The 22,610-nt window shown below is 40.4% G+C and overlaps 1 protein-coding gene across 9 annotated transcripts in view; it reads left to right on the plus strand.

Moving 5' to 3' along the window:
* Positions 1-9: 9 nt before the first annotated feature.
* rad17 (RAD17 checkpoint clamp loader component) overlaps positions 10-22,610 on the plus strand; it is a 44,273-nt gene continuing 21,672 nt past the window's right edge. For 8 of the 9 annotated variants that reach the window (XM_047590765.1, XM_047590769.1, XM_047590767.1 and 5 more), the window contains exons 1-8: positions 10-152; positions 307-402; positions 3,113-3,325; positions 8,469-8,543; positions 8,707-8,845; positions 9,107-9,240; positions 16,422-16,474; positions 16,797-16,922. In XM_047590765.1, coding sequence (XP_047446721.1) covers positions 361-402; positions 3,113-3,325; positions 8,469-8,543; positions 8,707-8,845; positions 9,107-9,240; positions 16,422-16,474; positions 16,797-16,922 — 782 coding nt within the window. In that variant the 5' untranslated portion in view covers positions 10-152; positions 307-360. Of the gene's footprint in view, positions 153-244; positions 403-3,112; positions 3,326-8,468; positions 8,544-8,706; positions 8,846-9,106; positions 9,241-16,421; positions 16,475-16,796; positions 16,923-22,610 lie in introns of all 9 variants that reach the window. The other variant, XM_047590766.1, reaches the window with a different exon arrangement.

The following is a 22,610-nucleotide window of genomic DNA, read 5'->3' on the forward strand; positions in this document are numbered from 1 at the left end:
ATTCACGTCAGTTTTACGTCAAGTAACAGTTAACGACAGTCCTAGTTTCCGGTTGTGGTAGGCGCTAACGATATTGCATCTTGAGAACAAAAAGTTTCTGTAACCTTCTTCCGGAATAAGGCTTTGAGCCAAGGCTTAAATTAATCTACGAGGTAAAGTTAATCTACGCATATATGTGAAAAAAACTTACTGATTATACCATTACATTGTCAAAACTAACTCATCGTTGTTGCCACTTTATTAGGCTTTTATCACATATTTGACTAAGTCAAAGTGGCACCATATAACAAGACCACTGCTTGTTAGATTTCCAGTCCCTTGCTGCACTGTTACCCCGGTTGTGAAACGCCAGGCTCTGTGATGAATAAGCTTTCTCTGGGGGATAAAGCTTCTTCAGGCAAAGTAAGTAATTCTATTATATGACATACACTGCCAGTCAAATGTTTGGACAAACATTCTCATTCAATTCACTGAGAAAGTGTATCCAAACTTTTTACTGGTAGTTTATTTTACAAGTATAAGTGACAGTGACTGCAAGAACAGTACATGGGTGCTAATAACATTATCCGATGTAAGATATCCCCATATACATGCTTCTTTGAAAAACATGCGTTTTTTTTCAATACCAAGTTCAATTCAACTCAATTCAGTTTTATTTATATAGCGCCAATAACAATACAAATCGTCTCAAGACGCTTTACAAAAACCAGCCTGCAACCTCCAGAGCAAGCCTGAGGGCGATGGTGGCAAGGAAATACTCCCTTTTAAAAGGAAGAAACCTTGAGCAAAACCCAGCTCATATGGAGGGACCCATCTGCCGATGGCCAGCCGGTTAGAAACAGAGAAGAGAGAAAAGAAGAACGGGAGAAACAAGATAAACAAACTTCTGTCATAGATACATACATCAAGCAGAAGGAAACATGTAGGGTCTAGTAATATAACACATAGCTGATGATCTGTGACAGTTTGTGAGTATGACAAATGGAGGAGGCCATGATGACTGGGGCAGGTGTAGTTTATGGAGCTCCACAGGTCTGATACACAGCACTCCAGACCATGAAGACTGGGCTGGTTGATGAGGCCACGGCAGCAGATGTAGTTTAAAACTCCACAGGTCAGATATTCAGCACTCCAGACCAGAGACCCTCACAAGATGATGGAGGGGGAGGGGAGCAGAGGGGAGAGAGTAAGACGCAGTGGTTAGTAAATTATAAGAGATAGAAAATAAAATGACAAGATATTAAAGGACAGGAGCCAGAGAAGAAAGAGGAGAGGACATGTCCTCAGTGCATTGTTCCCCTGCAGCCTAGGCCTATATCAGCATAACTAAGGGATGGTTAAGTCCAGCCCTAGCTATAAGCTTTTTCAAAAAGGAAAGTCTTAAGCCTGACCTTAAATGTAGAGACTGTGTCTGCCTCCCGAACCCAAACTGGGAGCTGGTTCCATAGGAGAGGAGCCTGATAACTGAAGGCTCTACCTCCCATTCTGCTTTTAGAAACTCTAGGAACCACAAGCAGACCTGCACTTAGAGATCGTAGTGATCTGTTGGGACAGTATGGTACTATGAGGTCTTTCATATACGATGGAGCTAGGCCTTTCATGGCCTTGTATGTAAGGAGGAGGATTTTAAATTCAATTCTAGATTTTAAAGGGAGCCAATGAAGAGAAGCTAATACTGGAGTAATATGATCTCTCTTGCTAATTCCTGTCAGTGCTCTTGCTGCAGCGTTTTGAATCAATTGGAGGTTTTTTAAAGAGCTACTTGGACAGCCAGACAGTAACGAGTTACAATAATCCAGCCTGGAAGACACAAATGCATGAACTAGTTTTTCCGCATCACTCTGAGAAAGGATGCTCCTAATTTTGATGATATTACGAAGGTGAAAGAAAGCAGTCCTGGTCACCTGCTTTATGTGAGAATTAAAGGACATATCCTGGTCAAATATAACACCAAGGTTTTTCACAGTAGTACTGGAGGCCAAGGTAATGCCATCCAACAAAAGCAGGTGATTAGATAATGAATCTCTGACATGTTCAGAGCCAAATACGATAACTTCAGTTATGTCTGAGTTTAAAAGTAGAAAATTACAGGTCATCCAAGCCTTTATGTCTTTAAGGCATGCTTGGAGTTTAACCAGCGGATTAGTTTTATCTGGTTTCATGGATAAATATAGCTGGGTATCATCTGTGTAGCAATGGAAGTTTATGCTGTGCTTTCTAATAATATTGCCTAAGGGAAGCATGTATAATGTGAATAATATTGGTCCTAGCACAGAACCCTGAGGAACTCCATAGCTTACTTTGGTATATATAGAAGAGTTGTTGTTTACATGGACAAACTGGAATCTGTCTGACAGATATGATTGAAACCAGTCTAGTGCAGTTCCTGTAATATTGATCACACTTTCAAGTCTCTGTAGTAGTATATTGTGATCAATAGTGTCAAATGCAGCACTGAGATCTAGCAGGACAAGTATAGAGACAAGTCCATTATCCATGAGGAGATCATTGGTAACTTTAACCAGAGCTGTTTCTGTGCTATGATGAGCTCTAAAACCTGACTGAAACTCTTCAAACAAACCATTCCTGTTTAAATGATCAAGCAACTGATTGACAACAACCCTTTCCAAAACTTTAGAGATAAAAGATGCACGAGTTTGGTTGTTCAGCTCTTAAGCACAGACTCTGGAAGTCGCAGCACAGTCATTCTGCACAGCTCAAGGCTGAGTCTTATGTACAGAACAAATGATCTGTGTCACACATGGCTCAAACTTCAAATGGCTCGCAGAACAAGTGTGGGACTCCACTTTCTTTTTTTTCTTTTTTTTTTACCATGGTGTGTACACAGTGAAAAATTACACTAATAATAATCTTGAGTTTCACGGAAAGAAGATCTTCGTCTGTATTCTCACATTTTCATTTGAGGCAACATTTCACTAGATGCCTGCAACTGGTTTCTCAACTTCTGCAGGTAACCAGAAGGCCCATACATAGCATCTGTTGTGGTATCTGCCATATATCTTATCTGTCTGTCCTATTTTGACTATCATTTATAAACGCTTACTTCTTTATATGTTTTTTAATCGTAATTGTTGGGCTGTATATGTATTAGGCCAACCACTGGGTGGATCCATCCTTTATTGACTTGCCAGAGGAAGGCTTTTTGCTGTCGGGAAGAAGAAAACAGAGCCAGTTCCTCTCCGAGTCTAAAATGAAGAGGACCAGAAAAAAGAGAGAAGATGTGGCCAGCCCTCACCTGCTGATAGAATCTTACCAAAGGCACCTGGATGATCCCTGGGTGGACAGATACTCACCATGTTCAAAGGTTAGAATCATTGCTGCTCACATTTATTGTGCTATGCGCTTGGATTCAACCTAGGGCAAAGATGCATCTCATTACAACACCTTGTTAACCCTTAATGGAAAGAATTGTGTTGCTTTTGCTCTTATAAAGTGACAGTCAGAACGAGACAATGCCCAGTACAAATATAATAAAAGAGAAATTAAATAAAATATAAAAAGAAATATAAAACTTTTATGTGATAGATTCTGTCCATTGTGTACATATGTTGGAAAAGGTTCAAGTGTCACAAAGTACTATGGGAATTTGTAAAATGAGACCCAATAAAGATGCATACTTCATAAAAATTAAAAGACCTATCATAATAGCACAAATGCTCTGTGTGAGCATCTCTATCCTCAAAAAAAACAACTGTCAGTATTTGGACTATTACAGTGATCAACCTTCGTAACCATGTACAGCTACAAACAGTTTATGATTTTACTCTTTAGTTTTTTTTTTTAAGTTAACATATCAAGAGTTTTCTGAATAGTATCTTTTGGTTAAAGCAATTCTTAGCTTTCTGGCATTTTTACACTTTTAAATTTGTAATCTTAAAATGCTCCTAATAAGCGTATGGCACACTAAAATGTAAAAGAAACCCACCAGGTGTTGAAACTCATCAATATTCAAATCTCATATATTTGATAAAAGTCTGAATAATAATTTATTCGGCTTGAATAAAATAATTTGCCAGGCTTCCTGGCAGTCATCCATCGTCTCGTCCCTTTCAGTTGACTACCGCTGTCACCGCTTGCGAGTCATGCACTCTCTGGCAGAGATAGAGTGTGTTACTTTGTGACTACATAAGATGAAGCTAAATGAAAAAAATAATGTCGAAACTAAATGTCTGAAAGGGGGCTAAAGTTAGCTACACATACAGCGTGTAAAATAAGTATTGAACACATCACAAGTTTTCACAGTAAACATATTTCTAAAGGTGCTATTGACATGAAATTTTCCCAGGTGTTGGCAACAAACCAAGTAATCCATACACAGAAAGACACCAAAACAAATAAATTCAGAAATGAAGTTATGTGTAATAATGTATAGTAACAGGGAAAAAGTATTGGACACGCAGAAAGGGAGGTGGAAAAAGGCATGGAAAGCCAAGACACCAGCTGAAATCTATCAGTGATCAGAAAGCCATCCTGCCCCTTGTCAGTGCAAATAAATATCAGCTGGTTCCGTCCAAACTGATGGCCAATAAAAAGATGTGTCATTACGAAGGTGTCACACAAGGAAGCTCATGATGGGTAAAAGCAAAGAACTCTCTCAAGACGTTCACAACCTTATTGTTGCAAAACATTTTGATGGCACTGGTTACAGGAGGATTTCTAAACTTGCAATCAGCGGCCATGGCCTTTATGCACACTCACCACAAAAGACTCAATTTCTGTAGAAAAAGCATGTTGAACTTGTTCAAAGTTTGCTCCACAACATTTGGACAAGCCTGTAAAATAGAGGGAGAACATAGTCTGGTCAGATGAGAGCAAAATTGGATTCTTTGGATGCCATAAGGACAAAATGCACTGCACATCACCCCAAAAACACCATACGGACAGTGAAGTTTGGAGGATGGAACATCATGGTGTGGGGCTGTTTTTCTGCATATGGTACTGGCAAACTTCATTACCAACAAAGGCTTTTGTACAAAGTATTAAATAAATATCAGTAAGCGTGTTCAATACTTTTCCCCTGTCATTTCACAATATTATACATAACTTAATTTCTGAACTTATTTGTTTTGGGTTCTGTCTTTGTGTGGATTACTTGTGCTGTGTTCAATACTTATTTTACCCGCTGTATATGTATGAATTCTTTGGAAAAAAAGGACTGGTTAACAGCAAGTGTATCCGAGAATTCATGTTTGTGTTGTCCGTGATTGCTTGGTTACATAGTACAGTGGTCAGTGATACTGGCTATCACATGGGCAGTAGCTGTTCAAACCCCGGTTACTATGAAAACACAATCATTGAGGATATGACTGATATTTTTTTTATATATAGTGCAGTGTTCGTTGTCATTGATTCAGTAAGCGAGGATTTTCACCTGAAGCTACATATTTTGAGTTTTTTCTGTTTTTTTGGTTAATATTTCTCAGTAATTGGATTTTTTTATTTGATGGTTGTGCATGGAAGCACTGTTGAGTCTGTTAAAAATGCTGAAGTTACTGAAGTGAAGTGTTAAATAAAATGCATTTGTTGTATTCTACTCTGTCAGGTACAAGCTGCGCAAACTTTTCATTCAATAATCTGAGAAGTTGAAAATGTTCTTTGATTTGGGACCAGTTAAGCACTGGCTCTAGCACCAGCATGCAGGCAGTCAGACAAGTATCGTTCTTGTGGCAACCACCAAACCCAGATTCGTGACAATAACCTGCATCAATTTTTATTTTATTTTTTTTTAAATGTTGATCTTTTTTTAATTGTGATCGAATGCCACACATTGGAGATCGGCAAGGTTCCAGAGTACTTTAAGTCCTGCATATTTTACATATAAGGAGAGAGAGACCTCAGGTTGGGAACCACTGCTCCAGACAACATGTCTCCACTGCTCTCGAGTCCAGTGGCCACTGAATCCCACACTTTGCATTGCGCTTGTTGATGGCTTAGATGCAGCTACTTGGCCATGGAAACTCATTCAAATGAAGCTTTGTGGCTGAGTTGCTGTCATTTTGGCACTCCAACAGAAAAATCACATCAATATTTAGTCGAGCCTCCTTTTGCAAAAATAACAGCCTCTAGACGCTTCCTATAGCCTCTAATGAGTGTCTGGATTTTGGATGAAGGTATTTTGGACCATTCCAAACTCCAGTTCACTTAGGTTTGATGGTTGGCTTCTTCTGCATCACTCTCCCATACAGCTTCTCCCTGTGCAAAGTGTGCTGAATTGTTGAACGATGCACAGTGACACCATCTGCAGCAAGATGATGTTGTAGGTCTTTGGAGGTGGTCTGTGGGTTGTCTTTGACCATTCTCACCATCCTTCGCCTTTGCCTCTCCGATATTTTTCTTGGCCTGCCACTTCTGGCCTTAACAAGAACCGTGCCTGTGGTCTTCCATTTCCTCACTATGTTCCTCACAGTGGAAACTGACAGCTGAAATCTCTGAGATAGCTTTTTGTAGCCTTCCCCTAAACAATAATGTTGAACAAGCTTTGTTTTCAGGTCATTTGAGAGTTGTTTTGAGGCCCCCATGTTGCCACTCTTCAGCGGAGAGTCAAATAGAAGAACAACTTGCAATTGGCCACCTTAAATACATTTTCTCATGATTTGATGCACCTGGCTATGATGTTCAAGGCTTAATGATCTCACCAAACCAATCTAAAAAACTAAAAAAACTAAGTACTTACACGTGTTCAAATCAACACAATGACAAGGGTGCCCAAATTTTTGCACAGCCTATTTTTCACATGTGATTTAATTTCATACAACTTAACATTGCTACACTAAAAAACTTTGTCTGGAAAATACCCCAGTACTCAGCTTTTATTAGAAAATGAATGGCCTGCCAATGTGATCATTTTCTGTGAAGACAGAGTAAATTATTATGCAGCCTCAAAGGGGTGCCTAAACTTTTTCATACCACTATATAATATTGTTTCAGTGCGTGTGTGTGACCATCACCAGCCCTCCCTGGGACCTACCTTGTTCATCTTTATTGAGAGTGACCTTGTGTGGCAGGGAGGGCAGTGCTACACCTCAGTGAATAGAGAGGGAGAACAAAGGACAGAGAAGATGTGGAAGGATGGACAGAGGAAGGGAGGCATGCGGTGCTGGTAGGAACTGGTGGAGTGTAGGATCCTGTGCTTCCCAAGTCACCTCACTCAGGATTGAGATGGTCCAGAGGGATTCTGTGTAGATCTCTGGAGAAATGTGAGAGTCCAGGAGGGTAAAGGTGTCCCAATAGAGGGGCTAAGTCAAAGATAGGGCACATAGTGATAGAGTGAAAAAGCAGTCCAGTACATCAATTTCTCTTGATGTGACCTAGCAGGAACAGGAAGGTGACACCACATGACCTTCCCTAAATATGAATGAGACCAACACCAGGGCCCAGAAATTGGGCAAGAATGCTACACCCACATGGTAGATGATGGCAAGCACCCCCATACCACCCAAGCGAGCACAAACCAGAGCAGGCCAGAAAATCCACCGCGCAACCGTCCATCCACTGCCACTGATGTCCCTCCCCCGAACCCCGCTCTCTGACCACTGGGCAGACCAGAAACACCCCGCCGACCTGGGAGCCCAGCAATGCCCCCCGCAGATGGGCTGGGGCGATGCGCCCAAGGAGGGACGGGCGACTGGGGCATAGTGGGGCATAGTGCCCCTGACACACCTGGGCTAGGGAAACTGTGGGAAGAGGGAAGCAGGCGGGCTTCCTCCACTGACAGAATCACGTGTTGTAAAGACATTTTACCATGGGTTGAGGGAGGAGTCAGTGGCAGTGCTGCCCTTGGGGATGCTAGAAAAAATCCAGGAAGAAATGTGAGCATTTGTGATGCCGGTCATGACATAAAATGCTTCAGAGTGAGGGCCTTTATGTTATTACAGTTACAGATACACACAGGAGGAGTAGTAGGATGCACAAACATGCGCGCAAAAGCGGGCATTAATCTCTCACACACAGGCTAACTGTGCTAACCGTAGACTAACTGTGCTAAATGTAGGCTAACTCCCATGTTGACAGAGACAGTACCCCGGCATTAGCCCCCAGTAGCCCTTTCAAAATTTCCCAGGGGAAATTTCCAGTTTGAAAGTATTATACTGATGAGCGAAAATTTGTTTTGTTGACCAAGTTAAATTACAGGTCCTGATCCAGATTAATTGTATGACTGAATGTATGGTAAATGCAATAATTTCAGTTGTTGTGACACATTTATTTTATTAGCACAAATCCACTGTAAGAGATTCAGGTCACAGTCTGCATTCCTACTTCAAATAAAAAACTACATTATCTTCTAGCTAGTGGAAAACACTGTGCAAAAACTACACATTGTAACACTGAGCCAATTTCCAGAGCAGATGTGTTCCTTTTCCATCATTCCCATCTAACAGCTTTTGTGTCCTGTATTGTTGCCCTCATGTCTTTAGTAACATTTACTACAGTATGTGGTTATTATGTAGGCGGAACTAGCTGTCCACAAGAAGAAGATCGAGGAAGTTGAGAATTGGATGAGATTTCATGCAAATACATCAAAGGTAACTGAAGCTATATTTGGATTTTTTACAATAACCAACCCCTGATTCACAGACTTGTTTTTGAGTAATTTCTGACTGACTTTAACCCAAGTCAAGCAAATTCTACTGGCTAGTGGAAAAGTTAACTTTACTTTCTATGATGACTGTAGCCTAACTCCTACAGGGTGGCATTTTGCTACTTAGCGGACCATCAGGCTGCGGAAAAACTGCCACGGTCCAGGTTTTGTCTCTGGAGCTTGGTCTCAAGGTTCAGGAATGGACCAACTCCACAAATCTGGAACCACACTATAGCAGTCACTATGGTGAGAAGAAACCCTGACTGCCTTATTTGTCCTATACTACTTCAAACATCATCATTAATGCATTAATGGTAAAAAAAAAGAAAAATTGCTAACAACTGACTCTTCCAGTGTGTTGTTCACGGTATGTTTATAAATGACCAGAAACCCATGTTTTGTTTTGTTTTAGGTTAATATAACAATTTCCAGTAGCATTACATTGTCCTGTGTCAAACTTCCCCACCTGAATATGGATAGGTTTCATTCTCCTTTTTCTTTTAACAGAATGGATCAATGGCTTGTCCTGCAGCTCCCAGATAGCCCAGTTCCAAGAGTTTCTCCTAAGAGCCAATAAATACAACTGCCTGAAGTTGGCAGGTGAGGGAGAAGCTATACACAGGAAGCTAATATTGGTGGAGGTATGTCATACACTTTCAAATTAATATTTGTAATTTAAATTACTCAGTTTTGCTCACAAGAGCATGATTTTACTAATATTTTTTGCAATCCATATCATGATTAACTGTTGCTGTAAACAGTTTGTCCTTTCTTTGGCTCAATCCATTGCATAATCCTAATTTTCTTCCTGATTGAATGGGTTGGTTAACAGTCAGAGAAAGAAATCTAGAATGATTTATGTTTCAATCAATTCAAGTTCAGCATAGTTGGGTGATGCAATATACAGGTGTTTTTCCTGTTTGACACCATTTCATGGAGCATATTTCAGCTCATAGATTTACAGTTTACATTGATTTCACATACTGTGGTATATCAAACACATTTGTACAACCTAGCTTTAAAGGGGACATGAAACACTAAATATAGTTCTGATAATTTATGATAATTCATTAAATAAGTTTTGTAGCACCCTCTAATTTAATAATCTCCTGAAAATGTAATATAATTTTCACTTAACTCGCTGGAAAATGTAATAAAACCCAATAATGTAATAACTACACCAGTAATGTAATAAAATATGTTGACTGATATTGTAATAACATTTTTGAGCATTGTTTTCCTACTACTTATAGATAGATAGATAGATAGATAGATAGATAGATAGATAGATAGATAGATAGATAGATAGATGCATACATACATACATACATACATACATACATACATACATACATGCAGGGTATTTTGCCCCCTACGCATAAGTGACAGACAAAGAATCGTTCAGAAGCCCTTGAAATGAGGGTTACCAGGATCCCACCCTGGAGCCAGGCCAGGGTCTGGGGCTCTGGGGCTGGGGCATATGGGCGAGCACCTGGTGGCCAGGCCTTTGCCCATGGGGTCCAGTCAGCCCAGCCTGAACTGGATGCATGGGGTCTCCTCCCCGTGGGGCCACCACTCGCAGGAGGAGGATGAAGGGTCTGGTGCTCTGTGGATCAGGCAGCAGACCAAAGTGGGGGCCTTGGCAGTTTGCTCCTGGGTTATGGAAGTTGGCTCTTGGAACATAGAGCGTAGAGATAGAGGTTGAGCGCTATAGACTAGATATTGTCGGCCTCACCTTGACACATTGCGTCAGCTCTGGAACTGAAGTCCTTGAGAGGTGGAGGGCTGCGATGGGCTTTTTGTTCGTGGGCAATAACATCATGACCTGGAGGGGTGTGATTTGGCGGAACTATCTGTCGGCTCTGAAAAGATTCTGGCAAACAGTCCGCCGCCTCAGGGGTGGTAGGCGGCAACTCAGAAGCTGCTGACATTAACTGGAGCTATTGGGTGGTGGATGGCTTTATAACCTTTGAACCTCAGATCGAGGAGGACCAACTCTTTACCCTCACTAGGATGCTGGAGGGGTTCGCCCAACCACTCCATATGTGTTTTGTGTATTTGGGGAATACTTATGACCGTGTCCCCAGTGGAGCATGAAGGGGGTCCCCAGAGGCATCCTGTAGGAGTGTTCCAGGACTATGGGGTGGATGGTCCCTTTTTAAGTGCCATTCAGTCCCTATACGAAAGGAGCAGGAGTTTGGCCATGAGTTTGGCCTGTGTAGCCAGCTATAAGTTGGACCTGTTCCCAGTGAGAGTGAGAATATTGTATGCAATGTAAAGTGAGTGTCTTTGATAGAGTGCTATATAAAACCAATGGTTTACGATAATGCAGCAGTTTTCTCATAATATGAGCCATTTCTACATTATGAGCTGTTATTACATTATGAATGGCACCAGTAAGGCTCACAATGTAATAAGCTATTACAATATTACATCATGTGCAAAACCATTATTACATTATGCGCTCATGATTTTGTTACATTGAGCCGATTATTATATTATAAACTTTTATTACATTATGAGCCATTATTACATTATGAGTTGCTACATACCTTATTACATTATTGGGAATTTATTACATTTTAAAGAATTTTTTTTTTCAAAACTAATAATAATGTAATATATTTTTTAATTTTCAGTCCAGAGTTCTATATTTTGTGTTTTAAGAATCTAAGAATGTTATATTCACTGGATTTGAAACAACAGAATGACTATTGGGTTGAATTGCAGACCTTGAGTACCATACAGCCATAGGCTGCAAATACTCAGGGACATGCAACTACATCTTGGTCCTACCGAGTCGGTGATGGACTAGACCAGAATTCTAGCTCAGATGAGCTTCCGAGCAGCGCTGGAGACCCAGGTAACTCTTCCCTAAACTAACCTCTTCACTCTGTTGATTTCCAACAAATAAATACCTCATGAAAACAACCACAAACCAAAAAAAAACAACTTTCAATAACACTTCATTTGAGGAGAGTATACATAAGCATTCATAACACCTGCATACACATTACATCACCTGAGATTAACATAGGCCCACATCCCGACATCCAAGTTGTTTTGTTGGTTTGTGGTTGTTTTCATTCTGTTGTTTCAAATCCAGTGTTGTTTCAAATCCAGTGTATATAACATTATTAGATTCTTAGAACTCTGGACTGAAAATTAACACACACACACACACACACACACACACACACACACACACACACACATATATATATATATATATATATATATATATATATATATATATATATTACATTATGTGTCAAATATTACATTATCAGTTTTGAAAAAAAAAAAAAAAAAACTCCTGAAAATGTAATACATTTCCAATAATGCAATAAGGTATTACACCCTGGTGAGGATTAAGCGGTATGGAAGATGAGATGAGTAATAAGCTATTAAATTATCAATAAAAATGTTATTACAATATCAGTCAGGATATTTTATTCCATTATTGGTGAAGTTATTACATTACTGGGTTTTTATTACATTTTCGATCGAGTTAAGTGCAAATTTTATTCCCTTTCCTGAAAATTATTACATTATAGGGTGCTACAAGTTTTAACAATGATGGCCAAAGGATTTTCAAAGTCTTGTCATTTAAGTTTTACCGTTAAAACACAGGGCACTGTCAATGCTGTTGTGTCGCCGGACGTCACGTCATTGGAGTGGTTGGCTCAGTTTGCAGTCTCACTGAGCAGTGACATATACTTTTAAAATGACAGGGAAAGAGGCATGTTCTGCATTGCTCCTGGATGTTAAACATGAGTTTTATAAAGTTAAAAGCCCTACTTGCACAGGATTAGTTTTACCTGAGGATGTCCTGTGAGTCAAATATTACCCCCTATGTCTGTGTTTCATGTGGCACATTCACACGGGATAGACAAAAAAAAACTTTCAATTCAAATATTACCCCCTATGTCTGTGTTTCATGTGGCACATTCACACGGGATAGACAAAAAAAAACTTTTATTTTACTCAAATTCACGATCCATTGTTATGTCACTGCTACTTTGAGCCTCAGTCCACTGCGTGTCAGAGACAGTTTTAATTACTTTGCAAATTATAATGGATGGTGAAAATATATTTTTGATACTATTTATCCCAGTGAAGAAATTACCAACAACCTGGTGGTATTTAAATCAGCTCCATCTTTGCAGATGAACACGTTAATGATTGATTTAATGGTTTCATCCGTCTAAATGGGTGAGTAATTCAATTAAATTTCAATTCCATTCAATTTTATTTATATAGCGCCAATAACAATACAAATTGTCTCAAGACACTTCACAAAAACCAGCCTGCAACCTCCAGAGCAAGCCTGAGGGCGACGGTGGCAAGGAAAAACTCCCTTTTAACAGGAAGAAACCTTGAGCACAACCCAGCTCATATGGAGGGACCCATCTGATGAAGGCCAGCTGGGTAGAAATAGGGAAGATAGAGAGACAAGAAGAACAGGAGAAACAAGATAAACAAACTTCTGTCACAGATACATACATCAAACACATAGGATCTAGTAATATAACACATAGCTGATGATCCTATGTGACAGTTTGTGAGTATAACAGGAATCTTGGGCAGGTTGGTGAATTGTTCATCTAGGTAGGAGTGGACAAATGGAGGAGGCCATGAAGACTGGGGCAGATGTAGTTTATGGAGCACCTCAGGTCTGATACACAGCATTCCAGACCGTGAAGACTGGGCTTGTTGATGAGGCCACGACAGCAGATGTAGCTTAGAACTCCACAGGTCAGATATTCAGCACTCCAGACCAGAGACCCTCACAAGAAGATGGAGGGGGAGGGGAACATTCATCAACAACTCAGCTAACATCTGTCCAAACTTTGAATTATAGCACATCCTTCATAATTCTTAGGTGAAAAAAGGCAAAACAAACCCAAAAAAGTAAAGACTCACCCCTAAATCACAGAGTTGTTGATTCGCACTGGGTTAGTATTATCAGAGGACTTGGACACAGTAATCATGGTTTGTAATTTGCGGTGTCATTTTACTTCACAAATCATGGACATGGATGATTTGCACAGGATTACATTTTTGAGCTTCAAAATGCAAAAAGAAGAAATGAGTGCAAGAGACCAAAAATTTATTGAAAGCAACTATTTAACTGAAATAGGCTGTTTGTCAGCTGATCAAAAGTTTATTTGACAGGACTAGTTTTACGTTGGGGCCTCCGGTAATTTGTAATTATCACGGAGGTGGTCTATGATCTTAATCCCATGTGAATCGCCCATGTCCATGATTTAAAAATTACATCGCAAATTACCTACAGTTCCCGGAAAATTCCCTTGTTTTTGTTGTTCACTGAAGACATTTGGGTATAAGATCAAAAGATGAGCATGAGACAAGAGTTCAGAATGTCAGCTTTTATTTCCTGGTATTTACATCTAGATGTGTTAAACAGATTAGGATATATCGCCACATTTTTAGGTGAGCAAAAGTAATCGAACAAATAATCTTAAAGTAAATAACTTTTAATATCCCTTGCTTGCAATGACTGCCTCACGCCTGCGATCCATCGACATCACCAAACTGTTGCATTCTTCATTTGTGATAAAGTCCTTTATTTTGTTGGCAGTGTGCTTTGTCATTGTCCTGCTGCATGATAAAATTCCTCCTGATTAGTTTGGACACATTTCTCTGTAAATTGGCAGACAAAATGTTTCTGTACACTTCAGAATTAATTTTGCTGTTACCATCATCAGTTACATCATCAATAAATATTAATAAGCCTGTTCCAGAAGCGGCCATGCATGCCAAAGTCATGACATTACCTCCACCATGCTTCACAGATGAGCTTGTATGCTTCGGATCATAAGCAGTTCCTTTCTTTCTCCACACTTTGGCCTTTCCATCACTTTGGTAGACATTAATCTTGGTCTCATCAGTCCATAAGATTTTGTTCCAGAACTTTTGTGGCTCATCTCTGTACTTCTTTGCAAATTTCAATCTGGCCTTCAGATTCGTACTACTTATGAGTGGTTTGCATCTCTTGGTATGGCCTCTATATTTCTGCTCTCGGAGTCTTCTGGGAACAGTGGATTGTGATACCTTCACCCCTGCGCTGTGGAGGTGGTTGGTGATGTCGCTTGCTGATGTTTGGGGGTTTTTCTTCACAGCTCTCTCAATATTGCTGTCATCAACTACTGTTGATTTCCTTGGCCGACCTGTTTGACATCTGTTGCTCAGTACACCAGTAGTTTCTTTCTTTTTCAAGACATTCCATATTGATGTGTTTGCTATGCCTAATGTTTGTCCATTGGTTCTGATTGATTTTCCTTCTTTTCTCAGCTTGAAAATGCTTTCCCTCCATAGACAGCTCTCTGGTCTTCATGTTGGTTTATCCTCTTTAACAAGAAATGCATACTTAATCGTTTTCAACCCAGGTCAAAAAGTAGGCTAGTCATGCAGAGCTATTTAATGTTTGAACAATCAACCTTATAAACAACACCTGGTCAACAAAAAACACCTATCAGTCACATGTTCCAATAGTTTTGCTCACTTGAAAAATGGGTGGGTTCAAACACAGGGTGGTATGTCCTGAGTTGTTAAACACATCTAGATGTAAATACCAGGAAATAAAGCTGACATTCTGAACTCTTGTCTCGTACTCATCGTTTGATCTTGAACCCAAATGTCTTCAGTGAACAACAAAAACAAGGGAATTTGCCTTGCTGTACCAATACTTATGGAGGGGACTGTACCTCGTAACAAGAGGTCCTTTGATAGTAACCCAGTGCGAATTAACATCTCAAAGATGTCTGAGAGTTTTTTCAAGACTTTCATTTGATTTGCTGCTTTTTTTTTCTGCCTCTCGTCACTTAAGAATTATAAAGGATGTGCTATCACTCAAAGTTTGTACAGATGTTAGAGCGCAAAGTTAAGATGTCGCTGACCATTAACTTTAGAAGACAAAATCTTTATATCAACCATCTGTAAAGGTGGGTCTGATTTAAATATTGCCAGGTCATTGGTAATTTTTCCCCCGGGATAAATGGTATCAAAAATATATTTTCATCATCCTTTATAATTTGCTAAGTAATTAAAACCGTCTCTGACATGTAGTGGAATGAGGCAGGTTTGTTTATCCTGCGCGAATGAGCCATGTGAAACACAGACAGTAATATCTGAATCACAGAATGCGCCCTTGTTAACACTTAAAGGGGTTTGCGTTTTATTTATTTATTTATTTATTTTAAGCTATGGTCTTAAATTTTTGACCGTCTGACCAGCCACAATGAAGTATTGCTGATCCTCTCCTCGCTGCCATCTCCATCCAGTGCTGCTGAATCTCCTTCATCCTCCACAAAAATGGGTCTCTCAACCCTCCTTCGTGTCAATAACTCAAACGCATAGGCCACTGGGTTCGTTGAGAGATAGATCTTCTGCCTTGTCCTCTGACAGATTTTCTTTCTAAATTGTGTTTTCTTCAATTGCAGCCAAAGCAACTCTCCATTCCGATGACGTAAAGAGTGACGTACAGTAAAATAAAAATGGCAGCGAATACGATCCAAAACGCAAAAATGCATTTTTAAAGCTGATTTTCTTTAAAACGGCTGTTTTTTTAACAATGATTTATTTGGGCATTATGTTTAAAATATGTACGCTTTTACTATGTTGGTGTGTGTTCCGTTTGTTTCATGTCCCTTTTAAGGAGCTAGAATAGAGCCAGTACCAAAAAAAGGTGTGACTCTCTTTATTGTGATTCTCGATTGCCTAATTGGTGCATCAGTCTGTCTTCTTTAATTTGGATGCTCACCTGAGGTAACACTTCTCATCACTTGTCACTCCTTAGGACTTTCCAAACGTATTCTACAAGCAGCCTGTCAGTCTGCATGGTATCCTGAGGTAAGAGCTTACTGGGAAGTCAACCTACATTTGCTTTTAAACTTTCAGACAGAAATCCACCATCTTTATAATGCTATGTGAGAATCACACACACATATATATGCTTACATTTCTGGTTTATTTTTTTTTCAATTTCCAGTATGTTCAGTTTAGAAGCTTAGATATTTCCTGCTAAGAACAGTTTGTGTTTGTGACATCTATCACCGACTGGCTTTCTGACACATTTAGTGCTGGACAATATACAATAGTGTCCACAGACGGGTGCTATATAATCTGTTTCATCTGCGCTTTGTAAGACTACGTCCTGTTGTGTGTTTTCCAGGTCCTTTATAAAGACCAGTCGATGTCCCCTGGTGTTTATAGTGTCAGACAATCTCAGTGGAAACAGCAGCTCGCGCTTTCTTTTTCCTAAAGAGATACAGGAGGAGCTGGATATCTGCAACATCAGGTTGAATGGGCTGTTTCCAAAGGCCACTGATACTGTGTATAATCTGAGGATGTGCTAATAATTTTCCCTTGTTCCAATTCAAGTCATTCAGTATTTAATATCTGCCTATACCTGTTCTTAAATAGATTTTGGTAAGTAATTCAAGTTTAAGTAATTAACCTTTGTGAGATCCAAATCCTAACGTATGTCCTTACAAAAAATGCCATCTTCCTAAAAACTGCCATAAACACATTATATATTAATATTTTTTCCACCTTAAAAGACTCTTTTAAAACTACTTCAGGATGAACTTCTTTCTAAATAGGCCTATATGGAGACAAAACTCTACATTTTGTTTTGGTGAAAAATAGAAAAAAAAAAATTGGACCATTAAAAGGACAATATGTATATATGTATGTATATATATATATATATATATATATATATATATATATATTATTATTATTATTATTATTATTATTATTTTACAAAACTCCACAGTTGCTAGCTAAGATAACACAAAAACTGAAATAATTTACATAAAATACATTTCATTGAATTTTCGTATCATTATTTTAAGGACCTCAGATGGGTCAATAATTGGCAGCAAATCTGATTTTGATGCATCTTTTTTTTTTCTTTTCCTACTACAAGTCTAAGTCAGTCTAGAGTCTAAGTAAGTCTTTTTCACCACTAAATACACGAAAATATTTAACAGTGTTGTGTGCAAACTCCACCCAGTAAGGCCCGAGCTTGACTCGAACCCAGACCTTGCCAATGAAATCAATTAAATTTAATTTATATAGCGTCAATAACAATACAAATTGTCTCAAGACGCTTTACAAAATCCAGTCTGAAACCCGGGCTGAAACCTCCAGAGCAAGCAGTAAGGCGAGGGTGGCAAGGAAAAGCTCCCTTTTAACAAAAATAAACCTTGAGCAGAACCCAGCTCATATGGAGGGACCCATCTGCCTATGGCTGACTGTGTAGAGTCAGAAAAGAGAGAGAACAGAACAGCAGGACAAGATATACTATACTTAACTATGTATATATTATCTCACAAAAGTGAGTCCAACCCTCACATTTTTGTAAATATTTTAAAATGTCTTTTCACAGACACACACAACACTGAAGATATGACACTTTGATACAATGTGAAGTAGTCAGTGTACAGCTCAGATAACAGTATAAATTTGCTGTCTCCTCAAAATAACTCAACACACAGACATTAAAGACTAAATCGCTGGCTACAAAAGTGAGTACCCCATTCATTGAAAATGTCCAATTAGCCATTTCCTCTCCTTGGTGTCATGTGACTCATTAGTGTCACAAGGTCTCAGGTGTGAATGGGGAGCAGGTATCTCAAATGCGGTGTTATCACATTGACACTCTCTCATACTGGTCACTGGAAATTCAAGATGTCCCCTCATGGCAAAGAACTCTCAGAGGGTCTGAAAAAAAGAATTGTTGCTGTACATAAGGATGGCATGGGCTTTAAGAAGATTGCCAACACCCTGAAATTGAGCTGCAGCTCAATGGCCAGGAACATACAACGATTTAACGGGCCTGGCCATGGTCGACCAAAGAAGTTGAGTGCACGTGATGAGCGTCATATCCAGAGGTTGTCTTTTAAAAATAGGCATATGAGTGCTGGCAGCATTGCTGCAGAAGTTGAAGGGGTGGGGGGACAGCCTATCAGTGCTCAGACCATACGCTGCACACTGCATCACATTGGACTGCATGGCTGTCATCCCAGAAGGAAGCCTCTTCTAAAGATGATGGACAAGAAAGCTCGCAAACAGTTTGCTGAAGACAAGCAGACTAAGGACATGGATTACTGGAAGCATGTCCTGTGGCCTGATGAGACCATGATGAACTTATTTGGTTCAGATGGTGTCAAGCGTCTGTGGCGGCAACCAGGTGAGGAATACAAAGACAAGTGTGTCTTGCCTACAGTCAAACATGGTGGTGGGAGTGTCATGGTTTGGGGCTGCATGGGTGCTGCTGGTACTAGGGAGCTACAGTTCACTGATGGAACCATGAATGCCAATATATATTGTGACATACTGAAACAGAGCATGATCTCCTCCCTTCGGAAACTGGGCCGCAGGGGTGTTTTCCAACATGTTAACGACCGCAAACACACCTCCAAGATGACCACTGCCATTCTAAAGAAACTGAAAGTGATGGAAAGCATGTCTCCATACCTAAACCCTATTGAGCATCTGTGGGGCATCCTCAAATGAAAGGTGGAGGAGCGCAAGGTGTCTAACATCCACCAGCTCCATGATGTTGTCATGGAGGAGTGGAAGCTCTAGTGAACTCTATGCCCAAGAGAGTTAAGGCAGTCCTGGAAAATAATGGTGGCCACACAAAATATTGACACTTTGGGCACAATTTGAACATTTTCAGTGTACTCATTTTGGTTGCCAGTAGTTTAGACATTAATGTCTGTGTGTTGAATTATTTACAACAATTAACCTAACCACAGAAATAAAAACACCAACTAATTAGCCTAGACACCAGCAGTCGGTAATAGAGATGATTTGAATGCAGCTACACTCAGACCAGGACATCTCATCCTTCTGCCTATGTCAGAAACAAAGTACAATTAGCCTAACCACAGAAATAAAACGCCAGCTAATTAGCCTAGACACCAGCAGTAGGCAATAGAGATGATGGGAATGCAACTTCACTCAGACCAGGACATCTCATCCTTCTGCCTATGTCAGAAACGAGATACAATTAGCCTAGCCACGGAAACGAAACACTCGAAAGCACCAGCTAATTAGCCTAACCGCCGATAGTAAGTAAGAAATGATGGGACATGCAACTATGCTTCAAACAACATTCCTCCCCTCTGCCAAGATTAGAAGTTACACACAAGAAAACACCAGCAAACGAGCCTAACTAGCAACAGTAGGCAGTGTGCCGCACATCATTGGGGTTTTCAAGTGGGCACCTCCCTTCACTGATGTTTCGTGAAGTTAGGCCCACGACACCTCAAGAAGGCTTAACAGTGAGCTCCAGCGTCCTGGGGTTACCCCCCTCATAGCAGCCACCGTGCCACCATGTGCCTTTCAACCGCCAGATACGATTAATCTAACTACAACTGCTACCTAATGTAATGTTGCACATAGCTATTCTTACCTTTAGCATGCTCCCCAGTTAGCGTGCTTCCTCCGTAGCCACGACCACTGGCTCGCTCGCTCTGCTGCCAGGGACATATTCTTTGAGGCAACCCTCTGTTCTTTTCCACAAATGCCCAACTCACACAGGAGAGCAATGGTGGATTTCGCCACAAATCCACGGCCGAAATCCACAAGGAGCACACGGGCACTCCAGCCTCGCTGCTCCGCTTCCGATGCCAACTCCGCATATCTATCTCCCTTGTGTTCATTCGCCTCTTCAACTCTGTCTTCCCACGGGACAGTTAACTCCACAAAATACACTATCCTTTCTTTCTCAGACCACAACAGCACGTCCGGTCTTTTAAGGGTAAAGGGTCACGGCAATCTGTTGTGGAATGCTCAGGGCGCCATCTAGACCGGTCCTCAGCTCCCAGGCTCCGCCCACACTTGGCTGCCCTACATTATGCCTGCACCTCCCTGATCTGGCCTTATCTCATCTAACCCTGAGCAAACATAATATGCTTATTGTCCTTTCTAGCAGCTGAGGAGTTTTCTTCAATCTGTTTTTCCTCAATTGCAGCTGCTAAGCATTTCAGAACCTGGTTGTGGCGCCAGGTGTATCCACCTGATAACAGTGTTAATTCACATAAGAAATTTTTTTAGTATTTGGTCATTTTGGTACCAGTGACCCAGGCTGTGCTATTTATTAAAAGACACATTTTTCTGTTTCCGTGCTTTGCGTCTAAAGCCAGTACCTTTGAAAGTTCTTTAGAGACAAAAATGGCTAAAACAAGGAACCTAATGCAGGAAACATTCCTGAAGATACAGATTCTCAGCCAGAAAGGGTACAGCTGCCAGAAGGCTAGGATGTGCAGATGCAGTCTTTCAGGAGTTGGATACACTTTGCAGAAATACAGATGAACCAACATCTTGAAAGACAAACCTAGATCTGGGCGTCCAAGGGTTTCCTCAGCAAGTTTCTTCAGCACATGATCCTCATGTGCAGGGAAAACTACCGAATGACATCGCAGGAGCTCCAACAGTAGTGGTCAAATCAAACTGGTGTCCAGTGTTGCACCCGCACGATACGTGGTCGACTTTTAGATCATGACTTAAGGTCCTACAAGGCTGTCAAGAAGGTCCTGATCAATGAGAGACAAAGGTCAGCCCAAACACACAAGAACTGGACAGCTGGGAATTGAAAGAAGATTCTGTGGTCAGATGAGTCTAGTTTCCAACTTTATCCTCCTGCTAATCTGAGGGTACGCAGAAGCCCAGGTGAAGCATTATCTCCAGCATGTTCAGGACCTACTGTCAAAACTGGTGGATGCAGTATCATGATTTGAGGATGCATGAGTGCTTCTGATGTTGGTCATCTCACGGTCTGTGAAGGCACATTGAATTCTGTCAAGTTTTGCGCCATTCTCCAAACCCACATGCTCCCTTCTGCACTTACACTGTTCCATTGAGGTCGAAATTGAATGTTCCAACAAGATTATGCCCTTTGCCACACATCCAGGTCCAGTGGTGCTTGGCTACAGGAGCACAGTATTCAGGTCTTAGAGAGGCCAGCTCAATCCCCAGACATGAGCCCCATTGAAAATGAGTGGTGGATTATCAAAAGGTCTGTTTCAAAGCACAGTTCAGGTAGGAGTGGATAACTGTAGGCCATGAAGACTGGGCAGGTTGATGAGACCACAATAACTGATCCAGTATGGAGGTCCACAGGTCAGAAACACACAACTCCAGACCAGGGACACTCACAAGAAGATGGAGGAGGAGAGAGGGAGGCACAGCATTAACATGCTATACAGTAGTTGCACAGACTTGTATGACTAGTGATAGAAAAGAAATTAGATAAGAAACTATAAAATTCCCTGTGGGAATTTTTGAAAGGGCCACGGGGTGCTACTGCCAGGGTTGCCATCTCTGTCAATATGGAAATCAAACCCGCAACTAGATCTAATCAGACAGACGTATCAGTGTTTCCTCTATTCCTCTATTCCTCTTTTTCAGCAGCAGGGGCAGGCTTTCCAGGGAGCTGTGACAGGGTAAACAAATGACACTTGACTGCAGATTTTACTTTTACAACCTATTTATTGAATGGTCAGTTGAAAATTACTTTTTAAGAAAAAAATAAAAAATAAAACAAATAAATAAAATTTATTATGTAAAAACAATAAACAGTAATTTCTTGATGGGGCTGTAGAATTAGTGGCAAAGTTTGCACCCAGGATCAGAACAATGAATTTCTCTGGATTTTTGTTTTGAGCTACAGAAGAGCTATAGAATGATTACAAGTGTGAACACAGTTTTTTACCTAACCATTTATGAGTCAGTAAAAGGCTAATGATAACTGACTAGCATCATCTTCATCAGGGACCTTTCTCATCTTAGAGAAATATTTCAACAAGCTCATCTGAAAATGCAGCTACATCAGCAGTTATATCATGGTGTGTAGATACCAGCTTAAACTGAAAGCGGTAAATTATACCGCTTTCACATCCCGGCATTTTGCCTTTGGTGCGCTTTCACATCGACAAAAGTCCAGAGTTGTGTGCTTGTTTTTCCTCCCTCA

Source organism: Mugil cephalus, chromosome 8, assembly GCF_022458985.1.
Source record: "Mugil cephalus isolate CIBA_MC_2020 chromosome 8, CIBA_Mcephalus_1.1, whole genome shotgun sequence".
Classification (NCBI taxonomy): domain Eukaryota; kingdom Metazoa; phylum Chordata; class Actinopteri; order Mugiliformes; family Mugilidae; genus Mugil; species Mugil cephalus.